Raw genomic sequence first — 25,601 nt, forward strand, 5'->3', positions numbered from 1 at the left:
CAGTGTCCACCAATTATCAATTTTCTGACATTAATAAAATGACAAGAACTAATTATCATGATTTCTAAGAAGAAGACACATCATTACTATGTGGAAATGATGTTTTTAAAAATAGCAGCTTCTAATGATGACTGAAATGAGTTTAGGAAGTTGGCTGCAGAAAGGCCAATTACCTGAGGAGCTCCACAGTCTCGGAGTACATGGTATACGGAGACTTTGCTTCGAGGGGGTCACGCTCCATGGCATTGCCACATTCAGTGAAAGACAGGGCTGCATCAGCATAATTCACAGCTTTGCCAAATTTCTCGAACTAAAACAAGAAGAAGATTTAGTATTATGGTATTCCCTTCTCTCCTTCAAATAAAGGAAGAGTTCTCAAACTAGGGCAGATTTCCACCCTTCCCTCATGGAACACTTGGCAATGTCTAAACACATTTTTGGTTGTTGCCTCTAGGGGCAGGAGGTGTCTAGTAGGCAGTGGCCAGAGGTGTGGATAAACATTCCACAATGCACAGAGAAGCTTCCACAATGGAGAATTAGCCAGCCTAGCAATGCAAAGGTTGGGAAACCCTGATGTAGAATGCATGAATTTGTATTGACAATAACATAATTGATTTAAGATTCCATTGTCATCACACTGAAGCTGGTGTTAAGGAAAGAAAAGTAGCTAAGGTATCATATCTTTTGATAGACCAAAATCCAAATCACTGCTTTGACTAGTTTTTATTCCCTAAAATTACTAGACTGGTCATTGTAGTATCCTATAGACCTGCTTGCAATAAAACTGCTTTCTGTAAGCCTCAAAGAAAATTAACATACAGTCTTTGCTTAGAACTCTTTGTGAGCACATCAACCTCATATCCACAGAGAAAAATAACAAATTGATGGTATTGTCATGAAAATGTAAAGCTATAGTGTGACTGTTGACAATAACCACATCACTTTCATTGAAAATAATGGTCTGGAATAGGGTGTCAAAAAGCCAAGAAATATAGCATTACTAAATATTTCAGTTTAGTAAAATTTTATTACAAAAGGTTTTAGCCTTGATAATGGTCACCATTAAAGTGACTTAGACATACTGATTTCTTTTTTATGTGTAATGAATATTATATATGACATTTTTATAGTGAGTATTTTATAACAGTATTTAAAATTCATTTTTGATAGCTGGATATAAGAATTCCACTAATGCAGAATTTTTGTGTAAAAGGGCCAATATAATACAGATTTAGCTATTTTAATTTTCTTGTATATCTTATCAAAATATTTTTATGCACCAGTACAGGTAGCAATTCTCAAAATGGCAGAGTAGCTGTCTCTAGCAAAGCATTAAGTACAACTATAAAATGATGAGTTAGAGGTCTTGCATAATTTCTTGTTGTAAATGACTCTTTTTACAAAAAATGCTTTGCCGCTTTTATGTATTGCAGGAATTCTGTGGTTTCATTTCTGTGAGATGCTTTGGAGATTATTGTTGTCAAGGAAATTCAAAGTGATTTTCTGAAAACCTATGTATATGCAAACTATCTTCTCTTGGCTTACAAAATAATCTCCTGAGGTCATCTGGCTCCGAATAGTTCTCCCATTTGGAAATTTATCTTTACATCTTGATTTTTGAAAATGTGATTTTATTCATAAATCCATAGCTGGTAGGATCCTTAAAGATCTCCTATTCCTATTCTACCCTCTTTTCAAAAAGGTGAAACAGAAGTACAGGGAAATTTCAAAACCATAGTGACAGTTAGTGGTCAGATCATATCCTTTTCCTGGGCATCAATTTCTCCATCTATAACATAACTAGCTTGAATTACCAGGGGACTTCTAACTCTAGAATAGATATAAGCCTAGCAAAGATATCATACTCTAAATTAGGGGTGTCGAACTCAATCAGAGAAGGGGCCAAAATCTAAAATCCAGCCTAAATAGCGGGCCGAATGGTTTACTGAACAGTCATAGACTGACAATGTCATAAACTGACAGCGGAGTGCAGTTATGACAGCGCGGTGCGGGCCACATTGCAAGGCCTGGCGGGCTGGATTTGGCCCGCGGGCCTTGTGTTTGACACATGTGCTCTAAATGAATGTTTCACAACTCCCCCCCCCTTTTTTTTCCCATTATAACCATCCCCAGATGGGGCTTGTTAAGATTTTTTTTCACACATTCCCATTAAAACTTTAATAACAATTATATCCTGATGATCACTTTATGTACTATGGTCCTTTGAAGGGACACAAACCATTGAAACATCTAAGACTGTTTCACCCCACTCCCAAGAACCACTTTGGCTCCATGGGGGCAGAATCTCCCTAATTGAAAATATATTGTGGTGAAAATGCAAAGATGGTTTAGGGGGAACATATAAACAGATCCTGGATGGCAGAGAATGATGCTTATTCTGAATCATATGTATATGTATTTCTGTGGCTCTGATTTTTCTGTTATTTTAACATTTGGTCACATGTGTGGTCTCACAGGTGTGTCCCAGTTTTCATCAGCTTATGGACCAGCTTGTCAAATAAATAGTTATGTGCTCCCTTGTCCTGATTTTGACAGAGGGCAAACTCCAGAGCCTTTATGCAGTGAATCAGTTGAGGACATTTAGGAAAAATAACTTTGGTCTTCAACCCAGCAGCATGGCCACCAATGTCACTCAAATTTTTCGCCACACATACAATGGTCACAGGCACAGACATCCCAGCATCTATAGTGGAGCTGGCACTGGCCTGCCTTGTTGCTTTCATATGCAGAAGCAGAGAACAAGTGTTTCCAATGAACAGTTAACACCACAGAAAGGTTAGCTGCAGACAATAGCTGAGCAATTTGGACCACAGTGAGAAAATGACAAAAAAAAAAAAAAAAGTAGAGAAACAGCAGATGCAAGTCCGTGGACAATTGATGTTGACTACACATAAGTCATAGTGCAGAGACCGCCATGATACTTTCTTCCAGCCCTCCTAGTGTCAAACAATGGGACAGCTAAGTCCTGGCTGACACAATTTAATAATGGAGGGTGATATTTTTTAACTCAGTGGACTAACTAATATCTCTAGTTATCTGAGGTTTAGTCAACGGTGAGGAGTCTGACATTAGGGCCTTTGCTAAAGCAGTGGTTCTCTCAATCTTGGTTGAACTTGGGAATCACGTGGGGAGTTTTAATAACCATGTCCAGGTCCCAGCAGCAGGGCCTAGTGTCTTGGAAAATCCAGATGACAGAACTTCTCTTTGTACAGAGTCCTAGCCTGGCTATGGGCCTCATTCTGGAAACACGTAATCAAATACAGCAAGGAGCTAAGTTTTTTCTACACACCTGTTTTGAGATATCAATTTTTGAGGCCACAATATTAGCTCTTCCTTCCCATATTGGTTTCTGGTTTACCAGACCCAAAGATCCCCCCATCCCCTTCTCCAGAGCAATTTCAAAAGTCAGTTCAAATCCACTTGAAAGATAAGGCTAATAGTATATGTCATGTACCTACTTAAGTTAGGGCAAGGGAAATAATAATGAAAAAAACAAACAAACAAATACATGAGTGGCAGGGTATCACAGTACAAAAGAATCTGGGTATCACAGTGTTAATGAATTAACCAGGTCCAAACTCCCTATGTCAGAGCAGCAATGAGAAAGTTTAAATTGTTTATAAAGTGTCTTCTTTGTTTTCCTTTAAAGCATAATACCTTAATGGGAACAAAGCAATGAGAGGGAGCAAACCTACCAGTGCATCAGCTTTGTGCTTCAGCTTCTTAGCATCTTGCATGTAATAATCAGCATTGTGAACCCTAAACAAACAAAATAACCTCTTTCAGAAACCAATGGCTCATTTTTTCATTAAAAAATGAATAATCAAAACCATTCTTTTTTTACTATAAATCCATTCCTGTACAATGCCTTCAGAAGGGCAGATGAATGCTATCATTCATATAATAAATAACCTTGAAATAATTCTGTAAATGAAATTTGAAGTGCATAATGACCCATTAGAACTCTTTGTTGGTACACACTTCTATCTAAAAACATGAAAAAGAAAGGAGGACACAGAAACCTAGAATGAAGCAGCTGGCTTTGGAAACAGTAACAGAGATCTACAATTTAAATGAGTGAAAGACATCTCTTGGTTAGCATAGGAGAATGTGAGGAAGACAGATATACTTTTAAAGCTATAGGAACAATTGCTGGGGTCTTATTTTGGGTGACACATTGTATGGTGCTAAAAAGTCATACTACCACCACCCCCAATTCACAATTCCCAAACTGGGTCCAAGATAACTGGGGACAACATACGAGTCATCAAAAGTGAGTTTGGGTCTCCGGACACTGGTGGTGCTGGTGGAAAGAAGGGGCAGGACTGCCCAGGATGTCATCTCCAGGTGACTGCTACCCAATAGGCCAGTAGTGATGGTAGAGGTGGTGGTGGAAATGGTAGTGGTAGTGGTAGTGCTTGTGGTAGTAGCCGTAGCAGTAGCAGTGGCAGTGGCTATGATGGGGGTGGTAATAGTGGCAGTGGCAATAGCAGAGTTGGTGACAGTAACGGTTGCAGAGATTGCCTTTTTTGGAGTGTCTCCCTCCTGTGGGAAAAAAAGGCAAATAACCTTCATTAGATTTAGCTTTTTCAAACATCTTTTCATAAATGATTTGAATGCCAAGTCCACTAAGAAAGAGGCAAGGAAGGTCACAGAAGATGGTGGCTACACAGTACAATTTATATATCTTGTAACATATAAATCCACATCTGAAACCTAGATGGTCTTATTAACCAATGTCACCCAATAAATTTAATAAAAATAACACAAAGGAAAAGAAAGTAATGGACAGAGCTTGAGAATAAATAAGTGAACCTGGTATGTTTTATGAATTATGTGAATTATCAGACTTTGTTCTATGATGACACCAATCACCAAGCTAGTCAGGTGCTGGGATTATATAACCCCCTAATTTCATAAATACAGTCATTGTCAAAGGTCTAAATGTGGTAGGGAATGTAATGTAAGAGGAAAGGAATGAGGAATGTAGGAAGGGAAAGGGAGAAAGTAAAAAAGACGTGACCCTGATGTATATATTTTTGATAAGTAAACCAGCCCAGAAACTTTCACTTGGATAAGTACTCAGGTCACTGCAAAATACAAGATTCAGTGGAGTCAAATACCAGCAAACCAGATATTGTATTTCAGTAGTCATTACCCTGGGACCAAGGCCTAAACAGCCTTTTCATTCACACAAGGAGCTTAACTGATTTCCAGCTGAGTGAATGCCACATGAATGCCTCCTCATTTTGAAGTCTAAGGATGGTGAAAGTTCACTTTAAGGAAGTAAAAAAATCAATTGGGAAAGAGATTTCTGAGATTCACGTTGAGCTGTCATTGCCATAGAAACAATGTGATCTGACCCAGCTGGTGTGGCTCAGTGGTTGAGCGTCATCAACCTATGAACCAGGAGGTCATGGTTTAATTCCTGGTTAGAGCACATGCCTGGGTTGCAGGCTCTATCACCAGTATGGGGCATGTAGGAGGCAGCCAATCAATGATTCTCTCTCATCATTGATTTTTCTCTCTCTTTCTCTCCCTCTTCCTTCTTCTCTAAAATCAATAAAATTATATATTTAAAAAAATTTTAAAGATATAATGGGATCGGATGAAGAAAGTAGTTTGTAAAATTTGTAATTATGTGACAGCATGTGTTCCAAGACTACCTGCTATGTTTATTCACATAGCAGACTCTCTACTCCCCACCTGGCAACTGAGGGAAGATCCTGACTGTTCTATATCTGACTATACTTGCCATAATGCCTCTTCCTCTCTCTGTTCTTCTGAGTTTGTATATACCGAAGCCTGGTGTCCCTCCAGGGTCCATTCCTCAGCTCTCCTCTTTCTTGACCTTGACAGAATTTGACAATCCTACATGCACTGTCACAGATTTGATAATAAGCAGGTAACTCTTAAATGGAAATCTCAATGTTACCCTCTCTCCAAAGCTCCAGACCTATAGTGACCATGTTTGGATAGTTCCACCATGATAGCTCATTAGCACCTCAAATTTCTCTGAAGCAAAATTGATAACCAAACCAGATCACTCTTTCTACTAATTATAGGATGGCCTTCTCTGTCACCAAGGCTGGATTTATCCATGTCAGTAAGAGTAGTGTGGCCATCTCTGGGCCATGGGTATTGGAACTTATATATTCCCCACCTTGCCTTCAAATGAGCTACTCTGTTTCACTCCATTTTATATATTGAAATTCTGTAAATGAATTCATTTCGAGAAATGATAAAGTTCCTAAAACTTTTTGAAAACCACTGTTCTACTTTATCTTTAATATCTTCCTCTTCATTACCCTTATCCAAACAATTACAAATTAGTATTCCTTGCATCTCCCCAACATCTCTTAAATTTGTTCCTTTCTATTCTGAAGCCTCAAAGTACAGGCCCTCATGCCTTCTGACCAAGACTATTAAACAGCTTCCTGACCAACTTCCAAACTCCAACCTAGCTTTTCCAATCCATTCACAATCAGCTGCCTGCTGGCCTGAACTTTTTAAACAAAGCTCCACACATTTCACTACTTTGCACCCAAGTATACACTAAGGCTGAGTTCCTTTGCTGGCATGTAGGCTCATCCCTGATCATCTACTACTACTCCTTCCCATGAACCTTCCACCAAACTAAACACATCCTGGGTTTTTTTTCCACTTTCCTGCCTTGCTTCATCTTGACTCTTAGCGTTGGAACCCTCCTCCCCACAGCCCCAAAACAGGAAAAGGAATAAAAAACCTTTCCTTCATTACTTTTTTTCAACCTCCTGATAATTTACTCCATTTTTAATTTTTAAAATTATATATAACATCAAATTTGTCATCTTAACCATTTTAGATGTACAATTCAGTAGTGTTCAGTCCATTCACAGTGTTGTCTAAATCTCTAGGACTCTTTCATATTGCAAAAATGAAACTCTGTCCCCATTAAACTATAATTTCTCATTCCCTTCTCTCCCCAGCACCTGGCAACTTCCCTTCTAAGCTCTGTATTTGCAAATTTGATTACTCTAGTTACGACACATAAGTGGAATCATGAAATATTTGTCTTTTAGTGACTGGCTTATTTCACTTAGCTAAGTTTCCTTAAGATTCATTCATGTTGTAGCATGTGTCAGATTTTCCTTTTTCCTTAAGACTGAATGTATTATATTCCATTATATGGATATATCACATTTTGTGTAATCACTTCCCTCCATTTCTCAACTTTATTCATCTATTATAATCCAGCTTAAGAAATGCCTTCTCAAAAAAACTGTCTTATGTCTATGGCCAGAAGTGCCTTAATCCTCTGGTTCCATTAAAGGGTCTCACTTAATCTCTTCTGTAGGGTACCAATCACCAGATATTTTGTATTCTACTTCTCTCAGTATGTTTCATGACTCACCTTAGATTGAGTGCTTTTTCTGCACTGGAATAATCTCTGATGTATGAATCTGCTACCCCACCCTGTCCACCTTGTCCCGCAACCCAGTGCTCCTAATTATTTGCTGAATGCCTGCCTAGTTAAAAGGGTCACTTTAAAGACAAAATCCAAATGTGATCATTTCTTATAGTCTTGAAAGTCTATCTTTTCAATTTGATCCTGGACCTTCTCTGATTGTCAAAAATTCTTACCACCAAGAGCTCAATGAGAGAAATGTGCTGACAGGCTACACATATAAAAATTATAATAATGGATATTTGAGAAAATAGTTTAAACATGATCATTTATCTTACTCAATCTAAGCACATTTAAAAAAATCAGTCTTCTAAAACTTCTAAGCCAACTCCATGTTTCTTCTGCCAGAGCCAGATGGCCTTTATCAAACAGTGGAGTCAGCCAAAGACAGTGCCACTGTCTCTATGGTCAAAATATCTGACAAGAACCTTCAAACACCGCATCCACCATGCACCTGGCATCATTGTCAGTCCTGGCACATCTGATTGGATGGAAATTGCTGCATTCAGCCATGATGGTGTAAGTTATATTATGCCCTCTGTCCATATATACTCATCCATTGAGTTAATAAATAAGACTTCATGCATAAATGGAAAAGACTCAGAGCACAAAAATTGAAGAAGAGCCTTGTTGAGTAGGAAGAAGCTTTATAGATAATCTAGTCAAACACACTCATTTTATGGAGACTACATAATTTGTCCAAGTTCACAAAGAAAAGTTGTTGCAGTGCTAACTCTATGTCAAGTCTCTTAACTCCAAGGCCAGGGCAAAAATACACCACAAACTCTCTACAGATTGCAAGCTATTAGTAGAAGGAATGGTCAAAGAAGAGATAGTTGGTGTTTCTTTCTATCATGGGATACCTCAGTGATTTCTTTAATAAAAATGATCAATTTATAAGTACAATTATAATCATATTTATCATGTTTCCCAGTAGTTTTTTAGTTCTCATGGAAATGACTTGGCAGATTCTTATAAGCAATACCATTTGTCATAAAAACATCTGTATTAAGCACCTAATTATTTGTGACAATATACTAGGCACTGTACCAAGTGAACTGACTAGACATTGCATATTCTATTAAGAAATGAAATAGAAGAGAATATCAGTTAGAGTTTATAATATTAATTACATTCAATATGAAAAATAAGACTGTAGTGTAATTATTGTTTAGAATAGATGGTTTAATTCCTAACATTATAGGCAGCATTTTAAATATTAATATATTATGTGTGTATACATATATACACATGAGTTTCATATGGAACATGACAATTTAATTATAGAGCAATTTATATCAATGGTGAAACTTACATAGATATAAATGTCATCTCAGTCATCTTAGATGATGGAAGACCTATAAGTCAGGGTTCTTATAGCTCCTGATTTATAGGCTTTTTGGTTTTTTATGGTTGTAAAATGGATACTCTTGGTTCACAGTCTACCAGGATGGCACCAGACATTTTTATTTTTTTTAAAGGCCAGTGGGAGCATGCCACTCTTCTAGCCTGTGGTGTTCACCCACATGGCTTTGTGTTATTGGTTTTTTAAAAAAATATATTTTATTGATTTTTTACAGAGTAGAAGAGAGAGGGATAGAGAGTTAGAAACATCAATGAGAGAGAATCATCAATCAGCTGCCTCTTGCACATCCCCTATTGGGGATGTGCCCGCAACCAAGGTACATGCCCTTGACCAGAATCGAACCTGGGACCTTCCAGTCCGCGGGCTGACACCCTATCCACTGAGCAAACCAGTTTTGGCGGCACCATAGATTTTAAGACTCATTGCATTTCACTCATTTGCTTTTTCTATGACATTTAAAGGAGACTAGATAAATATAGATGATACATCTGCATATACATGTATTTGCACGGAAAGGCAGATATATTTGTCATTAATATTTACTTATGGCACTCTTACTCATGGTCGCATATGTTATGTACTTATATTTGGAAGAGATAAAAATATATTGTGTGTGGATATAAAAAGTAATACACATTCTTAATTATGTATGCTAATTGAGCAGCTGTATAGAAAATCCAAAGGACTAGAATACTAGATAATCATTTAGTTCGGTTTAGAATCACAATTGTGTGATTTTATCAACCAATTCACTTTTTAAATTCCATCATTTTAGTCACTATTATTTATTTTTAATTATATTTATTTGGGTGACATTGGTTATTAAGATTATATAGATTTCAGTGGTCATACCAATCTTACTACTCTGAACAGAATATTATGCAGAAACTCAGGATTTTAGGTATTATTTGGCCCAAGCCTTTCATATCTTGGGAGTAGGGGACACTTCTAAAATACTGACCACAGCATCTGGTACATAGTAGGCAATGATCATTTAGTGATGATCATTGGATGGAATGAGATTGCCCACAGTCACTAAAGTGGGACTAGAACTCGAAGTTATCTTTCCACCACCCAACTTAGCAGGTATGAATGTACCAGATACTGTGGTCAGTATTTTGAAAGTGTTCCAACCCCCAATGTGAAAAGTTTGGACCAAAGGATGTCCAAAGTCCCAAGTCTCTTCATAATATTCTTTTTGGAGAAGTAATACTGAAATAAAAAATTCATCCTAAATAAGAATAATTAAAATTTGAAATAATGGAGAGTTTGTGTATGTGTATTTAACACACAGTTTCTCTCTGTCTCTGCCTCCTATCACCCTGCAACATCCCCATGTGGTCAAGTCTAGTTAGATGTGCTGGATCAACTTGTTTCTACCTGATGATCATAATATTTCCCCTAAGATGCTTACATTTACAGATATCCCCTTGAAAGTAGCACAGAATTTGCCTTCACTCCTCTTAGCTTTGGCAGAGGTGTACTGTCCAATCATCTGGATGTTTTTGTCTTGACTCAAGAGACCATTATTGCCACTGATGTTTCTGCGGTGTGGAAGATCCTCTGGTGGTGGAGATAGTGAAGGAGGGAACAGCCTTTCTTCTTTTCTTCTATTTGCTCTCCTGGATGACTTATTTCTGTGTAAACAAAGAGTGTGGTATGTAATAAAATTTTGTTTGTCTTTATTCTGAATTTTCCTATGATGTTGGTACATTCAGTTGAAGTAATATTTTACTTAGTTGTGATGAAGATTATATGTAAAAACATATAGACATAGAAATCTATAGAGATATATCTCTATATATAAATATAGCTATAACATATATATATAAAATAAACATATGTCTTTGAAACAGAACTCTACAATAAATATAAGTGTCTAATGCAGTGTGCTCCAGTGAGATATTTGTAATCTTTCAATATTGTTATTAATTAGCTTTTTAATGGAAAATCCAATGTATACTTTAACCTTCATTTTTAGGATAGTTTCTACTTATTTGGCCTTAGGACTTAACTGCACAAACACACAATAAATAGTACAATAAACAATTAGTAGAAGTATATTTTATTAAGATACTAGAGGCCCAGTGCATGAAATTCATGCAATCAAAGGGGTCCCTCAGCCTTGCAGGCAACCTCTCAGTCCAGGAGCCCTCAAGGGATGTCTGACTGTCAGTATTGGCCCACTCCCGGGGACCCGGCCTACTGCTGCCAACGTGGGAGAGGCTCCTGCCACTTCTGCTGTGCTGGCCAGCCGTGAGGATGGCTTCTGGCTGAGCAGTGCTCCATGGGAGTGCACTTACCATCAGAGGGCAGCTCCTGCATTGAGTATCTGCCTCCTGGTGGTCAGTTCGCATCATTGTGACCAGTGGTTCCTCTGTTCGGTCAATTTTCATATTAGCATTTTATTATATAGGATATTATGCTTATATATTACTTAGAAATAAACAATGCACTAAATACTTTATTTTTTGTTTTGTGCTATTAGCAAAGACAATTTTAAACTGTTTTTATAATTTACTTTATTAAAGATGTCCCTATTCCTCCCCCCTTTGTCCACCTCCACCCAACCCTCATCCCACTTTCCCTCTGGCTATCACCACACTGTTGTCTATGTCTATGGGTTATTTACATATGTTCTTTGCACTAACTACTTTAGTGACATATTGCAAATTGCATATTTAAAATGTTCTGTCCCAAAGCTAAAGCATAACAAGCACCTCAGCTTAAGTTCTTATATTGAAGTACTGATGTACAGAACCAAACTTCATTTGGAAAATATTTTGTCATACTGCCACAAGACATCTGCAGTCCTAGAAGTACTCCTGTACATTCAAACTTATTTATCTGACTATTCAATGGGCACTATTAAATAGACTGTGACTTTAAATGGAATAAAACAACGAAAACCTTATGCTAGCTGTTTAGCATGGTAACTGGGTCATGGATTATCATTTTAGGTTACTCTCTTAGACCAGTCAATGTAGATTACTTGAATTTTAATCTTTTCTTAGACAACTAATATTGCACTGTGCAGCCATTTACTTTTCATGCTTATTGACTACAATTTTCAATAGCGAATTAAGTCAATAATGATTTATGTTTTCCTCTTGGTCAATTTTAGTCAGTGTCTAGAAATATAGATTTACAAAATCTCAAAGCCACAAATCAAAGATGAATGAGCATTAAAATAGTTTGGTTTTCTAAAATGATAGAAGATAACGTAATCTTCTTGTTCTACTTCATCTGTGTTGCCCCAAACTGTCAACTGTAGTAATATTTGTCATCTTATCCATCTTTTGTTTCATAATGTGGCCCTATATCCATTCTTGTTTTGAGGCAAAACATTTTAAAATTTAACTGTTTCTTCCATTAATGTAATTTTTTTAAATTAATAAAAATATTTACCAATGGCCTGGCTGGTGTGGCTCAGTGGTTGAGCATTGACCCATATACCATGAGGTCACCAGTTCAATTCTTGGTCAGGGCACATGCCCAGTTTGTGGGCTTGATCCCTAAAAGTGGATGTATAACAGGCAGCCAATTGATGTTGATATTTCTCTCTTGTTGATGTTTCTACCTCTTTCCCTCTCCATTCCTCTCTCTCTAAAATAAATAAGAATAGCCCTGACTGGTTTGTTCCAGTGGATAGAGCATCGGCCTGCAGACTAAAGGGTCACAGGTTCAATTCTGGTCAAGGGCATGTACCTTGTTTGTGGGCATATCCCCAGTAAGGGATGTGCAGAAGGCAGCTAATCCATGTTTCTCTCTCATCGATATTTCTAACTCTCTATCCCTTTCCCTTCCTCTCTGTAAAAAATCAATAAAATATATATTTTAAAAAATAAAATAAAATAAATAAGAACATATTAAAAACAATATTTGCCAATGGATTTTAAAAGTTGCATTGATGTATAGAACAATTTTAAGTTGTGATGCCTGATTAAAATAATGATGACCATAAGGATTAAAATTTGTGTTAATGAGGAAGCCCCACAATTATCAGCCTGAAAGTATAATCATTTCAGAGGCATCAAACTTTTGGGAATTTATGTAGAAAGGTGTTAAATATTAGCATCTGTTTAAATTTTTAAGCTATGGCATCTTTAGGAGATGAATAGTTCAGTAGCCATTGGATACTACAGTCATACTAGGCCTTACAATCTACCATTGTACATAGTATATTGCATACTGCACAGTACATTCTGTGCAGTGGAAACCAGTCACCTGGCCCCCTTTCCATCTATTTGGTAATGATCTAGAATAATGGAGCCTTTAATAACTTTACTAGTAAAAAAATACCCAGGGCACATTTGCAAGAGAGCACTCAGTTACCATTATAGCTTCTTAATACGAGAACAATTTAGCTACTTTCTGCACCTTGTAGAGTGCTAGAGTTGGACATAAGACAAGAGAAGTATATTCCCACCCCCAACGTAATGTCTCATAGGCCTTGCTGATGGTTCATATTCCAAAGACTTGGGGAGGAACTTAGCAGGTCTCTATCTGTCTGAAGTGGTTTTTTTGATAGGTATAAGAGTGAATGTGGCCTGATATAAATTTTCAAGAATTTAGCTTGAAGGGTCAACAAAGCAGAAATGAGCAGACAAAGCTTGAGGAGAGGTTCCCAGGAGAAGATCTCTGAGAGGCCAGTCAATGCTTCTTGCTCCCTCAACTTGAGATTTTTTTCAGACTTGAATTTTTTTGGGTAAGCATGAGAACCTGACTCAGGCCTTCCTAAATGAGAAATGCAACTAGATAAACACTACTTTCCTAGATAAAACCAAAGCAGAAAGAACATAATGATCATTATTAAAAACATAATTTTATGGGAACATTCAAATTATTACACATTTACTTAATATGTGAACATCTCTCTTCCATTAAATGGTAAGAGTGACAGGTCATTGGGTTGCTTATGGAGACAAGCAATTGGAACTGATGGTGTGGCAATTCCCCACTGCCCCTTGCCTTTTCTTTTTGCCTTTGAGTGGCCTGAACTGGTCAAAACCTGGGAATTGCTATTGTAGTCGTTCCTCCTTGGAAAGGAAGAAGGCCTTAGGATGACCAAGTTTGACCACTGGAGAAGAAGCATGTTTCCCCCATATGCCTGGCCCACCCTGGTGTGGAGAGCATCAGCTTGTTCTACTGTAAGAGGTATTAGTTATGAGAACTCCAAGTATTTGAAAAGATGTTTCAGATCAAAGTTATGACAGAGAATACAGTCATACTTCACAAAGAGCTTCAGATCTTCAGGGAGGGGGCAGCCCAGGGCCCAAATCACCTTATTATATTGAGCGAATCTAGTGGTAATTGTTCTTTTCCTAGTTTCATCTCAAATCAATAAGGTTCCAAACAAATGAAAATCTAGAATTTATTTCTGACATGTTATTTGTGGCAGATTAATGCGATATCACTGATGTTAAACAATAATCTGTGAAATCAATTGTTAGCAGCAATTAGCCAGATTGCCTCTGTTCTCTGGGCTGCTAATAGGATCAAAGACTGGTCTTTGATGGAAGTAATCACTAATGTTGAATGAATTTATGGCAATAATTATCCAGATGGAATGGTTCCAGTAACTGACATGATTGTTAGTTAAATGATATTTATAAGACAAGAACACAGTCACCATGTGTGGTAGAAACAGAGAGGGCAGGACTTCTCTAGGGACTGCTCGAGTGAGGACAAAATATGGAGAACCTCCTTCCTGACTCTGGAACCTTCCACAAAAAGGGATAAAGGTAAAGAGGTGCCAGCTGATTGGAATTAACCTATTGATTCCTAGCTTGCTTTCCCCAACACAGAACTGCCTAAGGGAGGGTCATTCCCAGATAGGTTATCGCTCTGGCCTTCCAGACATGTCATTTTTCTGACCTCTGAGGAGTTTGAGATATAGCTACTCTAAAGCTTCATTTTAAGGTTAAATAATGACATCACAGAAGAAGCAACGGCTGGGTCATCCTGTCAAGCCCAAGGGAAAATTGTTTATTCACCATCAAAACTAGAGGTGTGAGTGTCAGGCGACATGGTTAAAGCAATAGGTGTTGTTTGATATTGCACATTTTTATTTTATTTACTTCTTTTTCCCCTTCATTTAGTGCTAAAAGTTCACATTGGCTAATTTTGGTAATCAATGTAAATTAAAGAAATGTTGTTAAAAAGCTCATGGTGTTAGCAGCACAATCTACAATAGCTGTGATTTGGAAACAGCCTAGGTGCCCGTCAGCAGATGATTGGATAAAAAAACTATGGTATATCTACACAATGGAATACTATGCTGCCATAAAAAAGAAGGAATTCTCATCATTTGCAGCAACCTGGATGGAATTGGAGAACATCATGCTGAGTAAAATAAGCCAGTCAATGAAAGAGAAACACTACATGACCTCACTCATTTATGGATAATAAAGAACATTATAAACTGATGAGCCAAAAGATAGATATAGAGACAGTAAACAACAAGCGGACTGTCAAATTACTGCGGGGAGGGGAGGGAGATCTGGAGGAGATAAGAGATCAACCTAAGGACTTGTATACATGCATATAAGTACAACCAATGGACACAAAACTCTGGGGAGGGTGGGTATGTATGGGGGGGAAATGGTAAAATATGTACACAGATAATAATTTAATAATAAAAAAAGAACTTCCTTATCTTGATAGGAAGCATCAAAAAAAATAAATAAATAAATAAATAAATAATTCACAATGGCAAAAAATAAAAACTCATGGTTTTACCCTAAAGCTAGCAGTCTATATTCTGCCGCTTAGCCTAATCTTGTAAAACCAGGAACAGCTGTCAAGATGGACTTAGAAACTCTTGAATTTTATGTAACATTTCTCTGTGATAAAACCTCCCCAAAGGTTTTTGTTGTTTGTTTGTTTGTTGTTGTTGTTGTTTTTGAGTCTGAACAATTGAAGTATCACACAAAGACAGGGAAAACTCACTCTTTAGTGTAAGAAGGCTTGTGGGTTGGGGCTGGTGAGATGCAAGGGGGTAGCAGGCAGATAGCGGTGTCCTCTTCCAGGCGTTGCTTCTTCTCTGGGATTTTTTCTGCAACTTCTGTTGGCTTTAATAGGGAAAAATGCACAGTTTAAAATAAATACCATATGTAGACTTTTAAAAATAATGAGCAAGCTAGACAGTTTCTCTTTTACCTTCTAGATTAAATAGGGAGGTTAAATATGCACCTTTGATCAGAGAGAAAAGCAATTACCCTTGCCTAGTCTACTTCTAATAAAACTTGGAACTTTTAAATTGACTTTTAGAAAGAGGAAGGGAGGGAGGGAGAGAAGGAGGGAAGGAGGGAGGAAGAAGGGAAAGGGGAGAGAAAGGGGAGAGAGAGAGAGAGAGAGAGAGAGAGAGAGAGAGAGAGAGAGAGAGAGAGAGAGAAATAGTTCAGTTGTCTCTGAACACACCCCCACCAGGTGGTGTGTTCCTTCACCTTCTGATCTATGACATGACACTTCAACAACAAACTTTATTACATCAGCCAGGGCCAAAACTTGGAATGTAAGATACTTGGAGCTGTGATGTGAACCTCTGATTAGAGATTGAAATCTCATACCAAAAGTAAAGATAATGTATACTTTTCAGATACTTCTCCTATCAATAAATGAACAATTTAGGAACTAAGAAACTCTAACATGGCATAAATGATGTCCAAGCAATATAGATTGTGAATAACATATATAGGGCACTAATACAATCAACAACATTCAATGAAATTAACTATGTACAAGGCACACCTTGTGAAGCTGTATTTTTATCCCTGGTTGTACTGTTGTCCTCACTAAGAGTGGGGACACAGTAATAGGGCAAGGGCCACAGACTTTGGTTCCTATTTTGGAATAATCTCGTTGGATAATTTGGTGCACAGCTCAAAGTTAATACCCTCTGTTTTTGAATCAATAATCCTGATATATAAAAACCCTGAGTCCGCAATGACTGAGAGGCTTGACCAACCTGAATTCAGTCTTGCAGTCAGCACTGGGTTGCCATGGGGACTCAGCACTGACTGCTATGGCTGAAGGCACGGTGACCCAGCTCTGACTCTGAGGGGGCTGTGAATCAAACCCAGAGAGAGGCCTGAAGAGAGAAGCAGGGTCTGATCTGTTAATCAGCACTTGCCTCTCTCTTTAGCTCTGGGCCTGGTCAGAAGCTGCACCTGCATTACTCTCCAGGCCTCCATCTGGGCTGCTGATCAGCCCTGCCTTTCTGATCAGGCCCCATTGATAGGCCCAGAGACGCTGACTGACATAGAATCCGACCAATCAGAACAAAAATCTGGATCAACTTTGAGGAGCCAATGGCTGCCTAGGAGGCAGAACTTTTGATGCTGACTGGCATAAAAACTGACCAGTCAGAACCAAATCTGGTTCAACTGTGAGGAGGCAATGGCTTCCTAGAAGATGGAGCTTTTGATGCTGTCTGGCATAGAAACTGTCGAATCAGAACCAAATTGGCCAGCAGAGGAGGGCAGTTGGGGGCAAGATCAGGCTGGTAGGGGAGGGCTGTTGGGAGTGAGATCAGGCTGACAGGGGAGGGCAATTGGGAGAATTGGGCTGGCAGGGGAGCAGTTAGGTGTTAATCAGGCTGGCAGGGGAGCAGTTAGGGGATGATCAGGCTGGCAGGCAGAAGCCATTAGGGGCAATCAGGCAGGCAGGCAAGTGGTTTGGAGCCAGCAGTCCCAGATTGTAACATCCCCCAAGGGGTCCCAGATTAGAGAGGGTGCAGGCTGGGCTGAGGAACACCCCCCAGTGCATGAATTTTGTGCACTGGACCTCTAGTGCTAAATGAAAACTTAAATAACTTTTCAGCAGTATGGCTTGGCCCTAGGCACCCTGTTTCCCCGAAAATAAGACAGTGTCTTATATTAATTTTTTCTCCCAAAGTTGTGCTAGGTCTTATTTTCAGGGGATGTCTTATCTTTCTATGCGCTAGGTCTTATTTTTGGAGGATGTCTTATTTTCGGGGAAACAAGTTAGTATTGTTCACTAATGAAGAATCTAAGCCATTTCTGTTCATTCTTAAGTCTCTTCTGGGAAGGGACAGAAGAAATGAGGTAATAATTAGATACCTTCTCTCTAGCCACTGTGGCAGCCATTAAACATATTACCCAAATCACACAAGATGTTGTTACTCAAAAACTACCATGTCTGGGTTTATAACAGAATTAATCTATTACATACAAACTCACTTCCCTAGATGTAGTTGACATCAGAGGCCATTGTGCATTTCACCTTCTGATTATAATTTTTAGCCCTGGTATTCAGCCCTAAACATATGCAGGCGAGATTTTTCAAGATCAAGTCAAGCCAACCACACAAGTTAGTGGACCCATTGAGCTTGGCAGAATATATGTCTAGTAAGAGTCAAAATAATCAAAATGTAATCAAAGTGGGTTATGGGGGTGCTGATGCTTGTTTACATAAATTAAGAGGCCTAGAGCAGTGTTTCCCAACCTTCTCTCATGATGAGAATCACCTGGTGGAGTTGTTAAAACACAGATTCCTGAATCCCAACTAAGAAGTGCTAAACTAGAATTTTTGAGAACATATAGGTAAAATTGCATACCTAACTTAGTGCTCTGTATATAACATCTGTGTTAGAGCACTAGTTAAGTATACAATTTTACCTATATGTTCCCAAAAATTCTAGTTTAGCACTTCTTAGTTGGGATTCAGGAATCTGTGTTTTAACAACTCCACCAGGTGATTCTCATCATGAGAGAAGGTTGGGAAACACTGGCCTAGAGGATACCTTTTGAACTTAGAAACACTTGGGTTCCCTGATGCTGCTGGAGTGGAGGGCTGTAGAGTAATGACCCATGAATCCATGAAAGCAGGAACTGCTTAAGGAGCTGACCCCAGGGACTGACGGCCTAGGGAAGGAGTCTCTCTTCATATTCTTCTTTCCTACATGTAACATATTGGATCCCTCATGTAACATATTGTATACTCTTGACATTGGCTTCCCAACTCTGATATTTTCAAACACTTCCTCCCTGGTCATGTCAAATATGGAATTTCACATGGAAAGCACCATTGCCTTCACCAAAGACTGCAATCCACTGCCACTGGCATTCTTAAAAATCAGACTCAAGATCAAGTTAGTCAAAGGACAGCCACTGTTCATGGTAACTTGGCAGACCACATTAAAAAGCTTACCTTGTGCTTCCTCTTGCCCTTAAGTGTGGGTTTTTCCACAGCTGCGGCTGCAATCTGACGCCTGGGTTTTGAGGAAGCCTCTTTGTAGTCAGGCTTGGCTGGTGCTGCTTGGAGTGAGTTGTGGCCAGGTACTCTAGATAGTAAGTCAAGGTCAATCTTTACCCAGAGATTTTTTGGCTTTTCCTGCTCTCTTAGTGGAGATAGAACCTCAGTTTGCATTACAGGGATGGATGAAAAAGTTGGCTCCTCCTTATTGATGGATAAATTGTTATTGTTGCTGCTGTTTAGGGTGCTGAGGATCAGGTTACCACCACAGGTTTCCTTGGATTTGGCAAAATTGCTCCCAGTAGCAGTGCAAGGAGGCAGGACTTTGATCTGTACGGTTTCTTCCTGATCTGTGTTGGAATCAGACGTAGACGAATCTGTTTCAATGAATTCTCGGGACTTTGGTACGATTTTCCCAGCCCCTCTATATTTCTTCTTCTCTGAGGCCAATGGGATGTTAAGCCTTGGTTCTTTCCTAGGGATTGGTTTGTTGACAGTGGCTTTGTTGCGGCTTCTTGGTGGGTCAGGAAGCTCCACACTTCCTTTTTCTTTGGGAGTGCTGCTGGTAATATTTGGTTTGGGCCAGGTCAACTCATCAATGCCAGTGTTCTTCTCAAACTTTTTGGGCTGTTTTTTCCCAATTGTCCTTTGAGAAGATGTCTCAATAGTTTCTGACAACTTATGCTTCAAAGCCTTTGTTTCTAGAGTTTTCTGGAAAGGCCGTGGACGGGCTTTCTCCCTGATGAGACTGAGGAGAGGCCTCTCTTTGGGTTCTGCCAGGATCTGGTTGGGGGTTGTTTTCACTTTGACCTGGACTTCCATTGGTTGGATGGTTGGAGGAGGCACAGAAATTGTTTCCATGGGTGTCTCATTTTGGCCACAAATAAATGATTTGTTCTGGGACGTCACTTTGTTAAGCCATTTATCCAACTGCCACTTGTTGGTTGAGGGTGGCTCAGGCTACAGATTGAGAAACAGCAGCAATAATCAATTTCTCATCTGGGAAAGGTTCAGGAGGACCCTCAGTACACTGACTTCTGGTAAAAGCTTTGGATGTTAAGTGGCCATTCACACATTTACAAACACACACACACACACACACACACACAGAATCCACATTAATCAAATTACCCAGTGAGCCAAATACACCACAGATCAGCCCTGATCTTCTAAGTTAAACTAATTTCCATTCTTTTGAAAATATTCTCTACTCTGGCAAGGAATGAAAGACTTATTTACAGAGGTTTTTTGTTTGTTTGTTTGTTTGTTTGTTTGTTTTTTAGTATGTAGGGATTCCTGCGGTAGAGGGGAAACCTTTTTCCCAAATCCTTTGGTGAGACTCGTTACTTAACCTATTACCCTGAGGCAGAGGTAATGATCTCTGGTCCTGAAAATAAATGTAAGCATGCCTCAAGTATAATTTAAAAGAAAAGACTTTATATCTACCTAAGTGCCAATGCCTCCTATATGATGCTATAATTCATTGGAAAAAAAGTAGGTGTTTTGTAGTTTTACTGAAGGCTGAAAATATTTGACTTCTGAAAAACACTGCACTGTAGAGCAGCGTTTTTCAACCGCTGTTCCGCGGCACACTAGTGTGCCGCGAGATGTTGCCTGGTGTGCCGTAGGTGCAGACAAGACAAGAATTTTATAATTTTTCACTATTTTGTTTACTTAATATTTCATAATAAAGTAATTATAAAATACTTTCTTTGTGTTTATTTGATTCCTATTCAAGAGAATTACTTTATATATAGTCAATGTAGGCACAGAGTTAAATTTTTTAACATTTTCTAATGGTGGTGTGCCTCGTGATTTTTTTCATGAAACAAGTGTGCCTTTGCCCAAAAAAGGTTGAAAAACACTGCTGTAGAGAGCCTCCTGAGAAGGCACATGGACATTCTTGTAATTCTTATCAGCTGAGCCCGAGGGCACTGGCAGAATCCTGTTATCAGTACTGATTTCTTAATCCTTGTGCTTGGAATGAGGAACAAATAGGACATTGACTCACCCAGGTCTTGATATGCTAAATCTTGTACCAAAAAATAAGGAGCTTACCCAGATTTTGATGAATAGGATCTGGGCATACCCGAAACTCATTTTGACCTTAAACTCCCCCTTGGAAGCCAATAAATATGCTGTGTTGTCTGTGGTGAGTGTGACTGTCTCTCCATCAGAGAGATGGCACCCACCTAGCTCCCAGCTTTATGAATCTATTTCTGCCTCTTGTCTCTTTCTCTACTTTCTTAATCTCCAGCTCCTCCTCTCAGGAACCTGTCGTTTTTCCGTGTAAGACGCGGAAAAAGGAGAAACACCACACTACAATTCCTTGGTGTATGGAGACATGCATGCCAACATTAGTGTCCACTGTTAAGCCATGGAAATAATGCATATATCAGATGTTTGATTCCTAATTCTGAATTCTCCTGTTTAAATAAAAGAACCATCCTTTTTATTAGAATTGCTCTTCCTTTGAAAGATGATGTGCCAGCACTGTGAGAAACTCTTGATTTGAATTTACTCATTTCATACTAATAACACCCCTATGAGGTCCTTGGTATTATTATCCCCATTTTACATATGAAAGAATAAGGTCCTGGGAGCTTAACAGATAACTTTCCCAATATATCACATATAAAGTGATAGTATAGCCAGGCCTGAAACAAGGATATATGTATTAATAGAACTGGTGCCCCAATTTACAATAGCTAGGATTTGGAAACAGAGCCTAGGTGCCCATCAGCAGATGATTGGATCCAAAAACTATGGTACATTTACACAATGGAATATTATGCTGCCATAAAAAGAAGGAATTCTCATCATTTGCAGCAACCTGGATGGAATTGGAGAACATCACGCTGAGTGAAACAAGCCAGTCAATGAAAGAGAGACACCACATGACCTCACTTATTTATGGATGATAAAGAACATTATAAACTGAATAACCAAAAGATAGATATAGAGACAGTAAAGTAACAAGCAGACTATCAAATTACAGTGGGGAAGTTGGGGAGATCTGGGGGAGATAAGAGATCAACCGAAGGACTTGTATACATGCATATAAATACGACCAATGGACACAAAACTCTGGGGAGGGAGGGTATGTACGAGGGAGGGGCATTGGTATATGTACAAAAATAATAATTTAATAAAAAATATATATTATAAAAAAAAATTAAAAATAAGTAGAACTGGTGCCCTAATGTCAGAGCTATGCTGCCAACAGTGGCAGCCAATAAGATTTTTTGGGCCCTTATCTGCCATTGCCCTGTGTAGGTTGGAATCACAGCTACTAAAGTGTTTTTAATTCTATCACCCTGTATTGGCTGGTACCATAAGCATCAGCTGATGTATTTCAAAAGAAGAGCACTTCTTATGTATTAATTGCCAAGTGGCAATTCATTGGATCAACCCAGAGTAAGGCATGGTGTCCCCAGGGCCAGAAATGGGTCTTGGCTGGCTTCTCTGGTTCTCTAGAAAGAGAAGTTGCTAACCCAGTTATTACTGTTGCAGTTTACATGTGAGGAATCTTTAAGGTTCAAAGTAACTGAGTCATACAAATCAGTCACCCAGCTAGCATCTGCCTATTAGAGACCCTGTGAATATATGTTTTAGAGGGGAACATATTATCAAATACCTGAATACTTTTATGAAGTATTTATTGGGCTAAAATAATTACTGCGCTGAAAGTGTGAGTTCATGTCTGGGTATTTAGGGTGCTGCCTTGGTGACTGGCAAGACAGGCAAATTGTGGTTGGGGCATTTGCCACTTTACCTACCTCTGGTGTTGCCACAGGAGGCAAATCACTGGATTCACTGTCCGTGGTGCTGCTTTCAGTGTCTGAATCTGACTCTGAGCTGCTCTCTGAGTCACTGGAGCTGCCAGATCCCCCACTGGCTTGCACTGCAGGTGGTGGCTGAGGGTTGGCCAAGGTTGAGCTGAAAGAAAAATGACATCATTCATTGCCTTTCTCAGTCTCAAAACATCAGAAAGAGTCCAGCTCAGCATAAGGACCTATGATCTGTGAGATACAGGCAAAGTGGAGCATTAAGTCCCATTTCACAGATGGGAAATATGAAGCTCAATGAGGGGCCCATGGTCAAAGGTTTCATTAGAACCATGCTCTGTGTGTCCAAGTTCCTTGGGTTCCATAACACTGCCTTCTCTCTCCAATAAATCTTGTGTCCCTTACTCTACATGAAAACTTAAAGCCAATGTTGCAGGGAGATAGATACAAATGTACAGCCTTAGATTCTTGTGTGTGTGTGTGTGTGTGTGTGTGTGTGTGTGTGTGTGTGTGTGTATGTGTGTGTGTGTCCTTATACTTTTATTTAATTATTTATTTTAAAATTATTTTTGTTGTTGAAAGTATTACAGATACCCCCCTTTCCCCCCATTGACCCCTCCTCCCTGCTCCTGCCCTGCCCCTTGGTCCCATTTTTTTCCAGTTAAGATAATTTTCATTTTCTATTGATATTTTTTTCTTCAGAAACCCGTAGGTTTGTCAAGGGGCTCTGATTTTAGCTATACACATTGTGTAGTCTTCTCATCAAGAAGCGTTGAGTTCAATCCTCATTTTAATGACAGTAAACAGATCCAGAGAGTGGATTGCCTCTGACTTATAGCTAGTTATAAAAGTGAGACTAGAATCATAGCCTCCCAGTTCCTTCAAAGGGTAGAGGCTGTGTAAAGCATATTTACTGTTGGGTGTCCAATACCCAGCACTTAGCATCACGGTGACCATAGTTAATTGTATGAATAAGGAAATGAGAGGATGCAGTTCTTGGTCTCCTCCACCACAATATTTTGTAAACTCTTTGTAAAACTCTTATAAGGAGGGATGACCATAAATGACTAACCATTTCTAATGATTGATTTTACATTTGTAAAGCTAAGCAAAACATTCGAAAGTTGATACCATTTGCTACTCTGCCTTTATCGACAACCAATATTCTTCCTAAGTAATCATTTGCTATTTGTATCCCATAACAAAGCAACCTCAGCTTCCTCTTGATCTGCTGGAGTAAGTAATCGCCTTTTTCTCCTTTTGCTAATTATCTATTTGGACCAAGTTTTATCTGCTTTCACTCAGAAATGGGGGTCTAAAGTTGGAGGAGGTTTCTCATCTCCCTGTCTCATCAGCCCAATCTCCTTTTTGTTAATCATGGTGAAAGGTGGGTTGGTTAAAGATATAAGTGTAACAGTAGAGGATATTCACTGATGTGCAGGGGATGGTCCATAGATCTACCTGGATGGCGATATAAGAATCTTAGTGCCTCTAACACTCCCAGCTTCTTCCTGCTCTTTCCTACTCAGATCAGTCAAGAGAATCCATACTTGCTCCTGGAGGGTACCTGGTCATGTGGCCCCACCCTCAACCTTGAGAAAGATGGACCCCAAAAACCTCTCTGTTCAACATTCTGTAAGAATGAAGCATTATTATTTGCCTTCCCTCACCCCACAACCTCATGGGAGCCTATTCTTCTTCAACATTACAGCTCTTGCCCACTGAGCTGAATCCATATTCAACTGCTGCTTGGGAAGGAACAGGATCCCTTGTACGTCAACATGGACTTCTCATCAGACACTATCAATTCAGACAGCATTTTCATTACATGTGCCTTGTGTTCCTAAAGATTCTTTAGTCACCCAGATAGGCATTTTCATGATTTTTGACAATTTATTTTATACTAGAGGCCCAATGCACAAAATCCATGCAAGGGGCTTGCCCCTTACAGCCGTGGCAGCTTGCTTCCATCCTTGCAGCCCCAGCTTCATCCTAAAGGTTGTCTGAAAGGTCATTTGGCTGCCCAGTCTAATTAGCATATTACTCATTTATTAGTATAGATTATTTAAATTTTTATTAAATGTTTTAATGTTGACATTATTGTAGGTATCTCCCCTTTTCTCTCCCTTTTCCTACCCCCCCCTTGGCTTTTACCAAACTATTGTCTGTATCCATGGAGTATACATATATGTTCTTTAGCTAACCACTTTACCTTCTTTATCCATTTACCCCTAACCCTCTCCCCTCAGGCACCAGTTAGTCTGTTTCATGTGTCCACATTTCTAGTGCCATTTTATTTGTCAGAACATTTTTTTCATTAGATTCCACATGTTACTGATATCATATGGTATTTGTCTTTCTCTGACTGGCTTATTTTGCTTAGCATAGTACTCTCCAGGTCCATCAATGCTGTCACAAAAGGTAAGAGTTCCTTCTTCTTTTCTTTTAGCCACAAATGTTTCCACTGTGTAAATGTACCGTATCTGTTGTATCCATTCATCTTCTAATAGGGACTCAATATTTTATTTCATATAGAAAAAGCTCATTTTATTTTTTTATTGTTTATATTGTTTTATTTTTATTTCTTTTTAAAAGTATTATATATAGTAGTACTTATATCTCCTTTTCTCCCCATTGACCTTCCCCCAGCCTCCTCTACCCATTTCATCCCTTCGTTCCCTGCCCCAGTGTCTTATGTCCATTGGTTGTGCTTATATGCATGCATATAAATCCCTTGGTTGATCTCTTTCCCCTTCTTCAA

The 25,601-nt window shown here is 38.9% G+C and overlaps 1 protein-coding gene across 2 annotated transcripts in view; it reads right to left on the reverse strand.

The window, feature by feature from the left end:
• The window catches only part of AFF2 (ALF transcription elongation factor 2), a 510,630-nt gene that overhangs the window by 17,961 nt on the left and 467,068 nt on the right, over positions 1-25,601 (reverse strand). For both annotated transcript variants that reach the window (XM_084871220.1, XM_084871219.1), the window contains exons 9-15: positions 22,832-22,991; positions 19,008-20,012; positions 15,786-15,907; positions 10,249-10,471; positions 4,283-4,566; positions 3,717-3,780; positions 174-310 (exon numbers count right to left, since the gene is read on the reverse strand). In XM_084871220.1, the coding sequence (XP_084727346.1) occupies positions 174-310; positions 3,717-3,780; positions 4,283-4,566; positions 10,249-10,471; positions 15,786-15,907; positions 19,008-20,012; positions 22,832-22,991 (1,995 nt within the window). The remainder of the gene's footprint in view (positions 1-173; positions 311-3,716; positions 3,781-4,282; positions 4,567-10,248; positions 10,472-15,785; positions 15,908-19,007; positions 20,013-22,831; positions 22,992-25,601) is intronic.

The sequence above is a fragment of the Pipistrellus hanaki genome (assembly GCF_964339955.1).
Source record: "Pipistrellus hanaki genome assembly, chromosome: X".
Lineage (NCBI taxonomy): Eukaryota > Metazoa > Chordata > Mammalia > Chiroptera > Vespertilionidae > Pipistrellus > Pipistrellus hanaki.